The sequence below is a fragment of the Panthera uncia genome, chromosome D1 (genome assembly GCF_023721935.1).
Source record: "Panthera uncia isolate 11264 chromosome D1, Puncia_PCG_1.0, whole genome shotgun sequence".
NCBI classification, from domain to species: domain Eukaryota; kingdom Metazoa; phylum Chordata; class Mammalia; order Carnivora; family Felidae; genus Panthera; species Panthera uncia.
Window position 1 is genome coordinate 10,303,797 of NC_064808.1, and position 6,490 is coordinate 10,310,286.

At 48.5% G+C, this 6,490-nt stretch overlaps 1 protein-coding gene across 1 annotated transcript in view; it reads left to right on the plus strand.

Moving 5' to 3' along the window:
- PATL1 (PAT1 homolog 1, processing body mRNA decay factor) overlaps nucleotides 1-4,856 on the plus strand; it is a 31,250-nt gene extending 26,394 nt beyond the window's left edge. Inside the window, exons 16-19 of the mRNA XM_049646055.1 lie at nucleotides 1,383-1,538; nucleotides 3,487-3,578; nucleotides 3,678-3,827; nucleotides 4,143-4,856. Coding sequence (XP_049502012.1) covers nucleotides 1,383-1,538; nucleotides 3,487-3,578; nucleotides 3,678-3,827; nucleotides 4,143-4,164 — 420 coding nt within the window. The 3' untranslated portion in view covers nucleotides 4,165-4,856. The remainder of the gene's footprint in view (nucleotides 1-1,382; nucleotides 1,539-3,486; nucleotides 3,579-3,677; nucleotides 3,828-4,142) is intronic.
- Nucleotides 4,857-6,490: the final 1,634 nt, after the last annotated feature.

Sequence of the window (6,490 nt, forward strand, 5' to 3'; positions counted from 1 at the left end):
ATCATGATTAGAATAAGTCAACTGCTAAAAGACATTTTTGAGACAAGTGAAGAAATTTGAATTTGGAGGAGATTTAATTTTGTTAGGTGCCCTAATACAGCAAGAGGTCTTGTTAGAGATCCAAAGTAGAGTATTTACGGATGAAATGATTTAGGAGAAACATAGACTGGCAGGATGCTGATGATTTATTGTTGAAACTGGGTGATGGGTACACAGACATCATCATACACTTGTTCACTTTTATGTATGATTAAAGCTGCTTTCATTGTTAAAGCTGTGTTTATTTAGACTAGTAGATCACAAATTGTCTACTTTTTTTTTTTTTAATGTTTTTATTTTTGAGACAGAGTGTGAGTGGGGGAGGGGCAGAGCGAGAGGGAGACACAGAATCTGACGCAGGCTCCAGGCTCTGAGCTGTCAGCACAGAGACCAACGTGGGGCTCGAACTCATGGACAGTGAAATCGTGACGTGAGCTGAAGTCAGATGCTCAACCAACTGAGCCACCCAGGCGCCCCACAGATAGTCTACTCTTGAAGTCCACCCTTGAATGCCGTCTGAAGTAACAACAGCCATCATTTTTTATACCGTGGACACTGAGTGCTGGGAGCACCCTTGATTTCCTTACCTGTGTTAGAACCTAGTTTTATTGGTAGCACTGTATTTTCACCTTCCAGTCTGGGCCTTGGGGCGGAACGGAGGGAACGACTCAACGGCCTTGGATTCTGGTTCTCTCTGTTAGCTATGTCACTCTGAACACCGAGCCCCCCCCCCCCCCTTTTTTTTTTTTTGTCACACCGAGGCCCTTTTCATTTAGCTTGTCTAATCTGTGAAAATTGGATTATCATTTCTCCATTTCCTCACTGAGCTTTTATAAAGATCAAACAAGATCCAGTGAAGTCTGAAAGTACTTCTGGGTAGTTCTGAGGACTCGGGATCTCCCTGTCTCCCAGTGCTTCTCAGGGTATAATGAAAGTGCCTGTATACTTGTGACTCCCCACTGAGCCTTAGCTCCCTGAAGGTCTGTCCTGTTTACCATTTCATTTTAACCCACGCAGCCAGACACACCGTAGGCATTTCAGTCAGTATTTGTGGAGTGAATTAAAACACTGATGTCTTCTCATGAATCTTGCTCTTTGAGAAGTGATTTTACACCCTTGGTTCACACAAGTCCTGTTTCCTGCACAAATTGAGTTTTAAAAAGTTCTCAGTAGACCCCTCCGAATCCATTGTTAAGACCCAGCAGTACCTGCTAGACTCGTCAACCCTTTTTTGTTACAACTTGCCTGAGGCCGTTTGAGTGCACAGCTGAGCACCCCCATCCGGTCCGCGCCCACTGACACCCCAGTGGCCAGGATGTAATGCTTTTCTCTGTTTTCTGTAGGTGCTGCCATGCTTACTGAGTCCCTTCTCCCTCCTGCTCTATCACCTTCCATCAGTGACTGTCACCAGCCTTCTGCAACAGCTAATGAACCTACCTCAGAGCGCGGCCGCGCCAGCGCCCTCTAACCCTCACCTCGCTGCTGTGCTCCAGAACAAGGTGCTCTTGCCCTCCTGTGTCCCTGAACTTCGCCAGCCTTCTAGATTTGAGTTGTAGATACAAATAGTGGCTGCTGTAGCTGTGGCAACTTGTAAAAGAAAGGCTTCTTTCGGTCAGAAGTTACATTGAGCTCCTAGTGACAGAGACTAGGAAGGACGAAGGTTTCAGCAAAATAGGGTTTTCTGTATCTCACGTGGAACAGCTCTCGTGTGGTGTCCACGTTGCCCTCAGGGACACAGGCTCCTTTGGTTTGCCTTCTCTGCAGCCTTAGTAGTGGCTGCCGTGCCGGTGACCCTCAGACTCCGTGCCGGTTGTTGAATTCAAGGCTCCACTTTGCATCAGGAAGAGAGGTGCGTGCAGAGGGGCCAAACGGTGGATATCTGCCGTCTGTCTGCCTTGTCGGGACCTGTTCCAGGAGTTCTAACCAGCAGCTTAACCCCAGTGGCCAGGTTCAACTCACCTGCCACACGTCACTGCAGAGAAGGCTGGAAAACATCTCTCAGTTCACAGTGGTGTGACCTCAGATAAAATCAGAGTTCTCACATGAGGACGAGAACGTACTGGGTCAGTAATCCACACTCTCGGTCGTGAGACTAAATAGTAGAAGACATCCCATTTCATATTTCATTTACATCAGTTTGACGATCCAGAGACGTGCAAAGGAAGCATAACAGAAGAGAAGACGCGAGCTCTCAGCAGGTTTCCATTCCTTGCCTGCCATTTTCTAGGCTTGTGAACCGAACAGATGATTTTGCTTTGCCGAGCCCATTTCCTGACCTGGAAGTGGAAGTGACGAGGTCGATTCCAGGGCTGTCCTGTTACTCAGATGAGTGCACCGCTGTGACCTTCAGTGTCATGCCTTTCCACAGTGGGCACGTGTGCTGGCAGAGAGAGAAAGTAGTGTCAAGGCCTCTATCTCCCTCGCACCTGAAAACCCGCCAAAGAGTGACTGAGGGCGGTACATCCGGGGCCGAGAGGTGACAGTGCTTCGGGGGCCAGAAGATGGGGATTCTGGAGGGATAGCTTATGGGCCTTCCACGTTATTCAGTCTATGAGTTGTAACGTTGACAAAGGCGATAGAAAACCATGAAGTCAGACAAGAGGTTATATGTGTAGCCCAGTGTCGTTTTCCTGACGGTGACACGAAGGTTGTCCTCTGTGAGGTGAACTCAGAAAGGTGGGATTCCCTTCAGATCCAGTATAGCTATGACTTCTACATTTAACCTTGTACCACTCGTCCCCGTTTGTATTTCCTTCTGTGCCTCTTCAGACCACACGTCCACCGGGTAAAACAAATTAATGAAACAAATCTTTAACCTCAAAGCACGTTGTTAGATTAGAAACATGGATGTATCGTGTATCCTTTTTCTGTTTTTAACGTCTCGTCTAGGCCTTTATATGTCCGGGAGGTGTATCCTTTGTTAAGGAAAGTTTTTACAGAGATTTAAGGAAATCCCTTCATATCCTGGTCATTTCAGTTACCTTTCTTTGTACATTTTCCCACCGGTCGTAACATCTTTTTTTCTGAGTTCAAAATCTCGTAACCTGTGTAGTGCTTTTCTTTACGTTTGCTGTGAACTTTAATTTTCTGTATCCAAGTTTGTCTTTGGTTTTCTTCTTTAATCCGTTTCCGTTGTAGCGAACAGGAGAAAATCTAACTGCACACTTTCCGTGGCAGGGAAACTAGCTTCTCCTGTCACGGTGGGGTGGGCGAGCAGAGAGGGACTTCCCCTCTCGTGGAGCATATGCCTGTTGCTGCTCTGCCGGAAGTAGAGTCGGGACGACTCGGCCTCCCAGTTCACGGTTGTCTGACGTTTGCCCTGTTTCGCAGCACTGCGGTGGGGTCCTTTTGATCTGGTGCCGATCCCCATCTAGTACTGGGATCTCTTCGGTGGTGGTGGAGGACGGATGCGGTGCTGATTTTGAGTCCCTCTGTCTCCTCTTGTAGTTTGGCCTGTCACTGCTCCTCGTCATCCTGAGCCGTGGGGAAGACCTACAGAGTTCAGAGCCTGCTACAGAACCCACACAGAACAACCAGTGGTCAGTCGGGGTTGGGTTTCTCCTTTCAGTCTTTTCAGAATAATCTTTTATTCTTTTTCTTATACTGTCCTTATCGGTTCTCACCGGGTTACCTTTCAGGACACAGGTGATGTTCATGGCGACCCGAGAACTTCTGCGGATTCCCCAAGCAGCCCTGGCCAAGCCAATCTCAATACCGACAAACCTGGTATCCCTCTTTTCTCGCTATGTTGACCGACAGAAACTGAACTTGCTGGAAACAAAGCTGCAGTAAGTTTGAAACAGGAGAGTTCCGCATCTTTCTAAAGTTGGCACTTTAGAAGTCCCGAGGAGGAGGTCAGGGGCCTAGGACTGAATGTAGTGGAAGACAGTAGAGACTCGTATCAAATCTCTAAGCATCTGCCAGAGACCAGGCCCCGTACCGGGAGCAGCAGCACCCTCAGAGATCACTAAATAAGGGTAGAGAGAGGTTGTGGGTGTTCTGTTACGAGAATTCTAACAAAGGTGTGACTTTGATGCAAAAGATTGCCTTCTCTTTTAACTCATTTACACAAGTTTCCTTTTTCTCTTTCTTTATACCCATAGGCTAGTTCAGGGGATACGATAAAAGATCTCCAAATGTGTCCCGTACCTCCTTTTGGCTGCCACCTGCACTGCCGCCATCACAATGGAGTGTTTTTAAATGAGGGAGGGAAGGTAGCTTATTCCCCAAAGCGTCTTGTGGGACTGATTCCTGTTGGCAGGGGTCGTCTCTGAATGCCAGGTATTTCCCCACTGCTCTGTGAAATTTGGCTGGGTGACCCTTCTGGTTTCTTCTTACCTTCTGTGTTACAATTCTGCATGTCCTGCTGTCCCTCAAGTCTTCTCAATTGTGCATTTTCTTTGCCCTAGAGACACAAATATAATCTCTCCCTTTGTCCCACCACCACCGCTCCAGGTCACAGTAGACTGTAGCCTGCCAGAGGGTTCCTTCCCTCGTCCTATCAAAGTCTTCTTTCGTTGCCCCATATTAATACGACTATAGGAGAACCAATTAAGTAGAAACCAACGTATACATATATGCGCGCACGCCCCCTCTGCACGCGTTCGCGTGGTCTCCAGAGGATCCGTAAAGAAAGAGTTCTGGATTGAGAAATACGTAGTTGACACGTCCCTCCTCTAAAAACAAACCAGCTGATGTATTTTTAATCTGTTTCTAGTCCATCCTGTAATTAATTTGGTGGGTTCTACTTGTTTTAATATAAACGCAGGGTATGCAGCACGTTAATAAAATCAGAACTCTTAATTGGCTGACACCCAGCTCTAGGCTGAGAAGTCCTGTCTCTCGTCCCCGCTGTACTTCCTCGGTGTCTGTCCACCTCAGTGAAAACGTACACGGTTAAGCCCTTTTCCGGCTACAACGGCAGCGCCCCGGGGCCTGTCCCCTCTATGACCTGCAGGGTTGCCCCCGATGAACCGGACGAGAGCCTGCTTCCGCAGCGTAGCGTTTGCACACTCGCTCTGTCTTCCTGAGACAGTTTCAGTAAGCCATGCTTTTACTTCCCTCGTCCCCATTCTGATTTGGTGTCGTGGGTAGCAACCTCCAGCGGTAGCCACGGAAGCAGAGTTCGGCTTGCTTTGCTCTGCGGGCTCCTCCACGCCACGGACACACCTGCTGTCCTTCCCCCTTCACCTCCAGGCCCCCGCTCCCAGGCAGCCAGGGGCCTGGCTCTGCGTCCCGGCAGGGACAGCCCCCCGCGGTCCTTTGCACCTGTCCCTGTCCCGCGCAGCAGCCACACAGGATGAGGGGTTTGATCCCGAGTGATCTCAGCCCTCAAGGCAGTTAAATCAGAGTCCGTTTCTCATGACTGTCCTGATACACTTTTTGCTCTTCTCACCTTTTCAAATGTTAGTGAGGGGACGGGTTATGATATTTAAAGAGAATCAACATTTTGCACATACATGTATTGTACAACCAGAAAGCCCTCCGTTGTAACCGGCTGTCCTCACTCTCCATCTGTCTGTCCCCGTTCCGTAGCCCCGGCCCCACCAGCTGCTCCGCGGTGACATGACCTAGCTTCCCTCTGCCCTCACCTACTGACTGTTTCCACCATGCGCCTCTCCTCCCTTCCCCTCACAACTGATCAAGTGAATACTTGACTATTATTTCTTCCTTTCTGTGCTTTCTCTTTTTTGTTTGGTTCTAATTAATAAAAATTAAAGTTTCTAAATTTACATTTTTATAGGGTATTGTAAATAAAAACAAATTGTATACTTGAAAAACCGTGTGCCTGCATTTCTGCTTCGTGTTACTTCTTGTCTGAATTTGTATGATATCACCTGTGTCTCCGGCCCATTGAGATGGACTGGCAAAGCTCTCGGTGTTGGGGACCGGTGAGGATTTTCCCTGTTAAATGTTGTAAGGGACACAGAGCAAAGAGCTTATGTTTACGTGGTAACTTATCTTGAAAAACCTAGGTGCTTTGAGTCCTCCTCTGCGCACCCTTTCACTACAAGCCAAGGTTCTGCGCTGTAGTAGGCACACCAGCCCGTCTGCGTCCTGTGACTTCTGGAGGCTCCGTGTAGCCAAGTTTGGCCTAAAGCTGCTGCGGCCGTTAGCTCTTACATCGCACAGTTCGCCTGCTCAACAGAGATGGAGAAGAGTCGACGATTCTTTGTAGTAAATCTGTGTTAATTATTTCAGGCTCGGGTGTTCTTTTTACCCTAACATGCCCCGGATGAGAGACTCCACTGTCACCCCTCTCTCCCCTCCTCGTGGTGTGAGCGCTAGACTCTCCCTCACCGTATCTTCTCACAAAACTTTCAGGATCAAGCGATTTCTGGCCCAAACCAAGAGCAGAATCGTTCCAGTCCCCGTTGTGTTCGTGTGAGAACTGGTAGCAAAAGCACGTGCAGCTCCAGGAGCCGTCGGAGAACCAGGCCGAGGCCTCGAG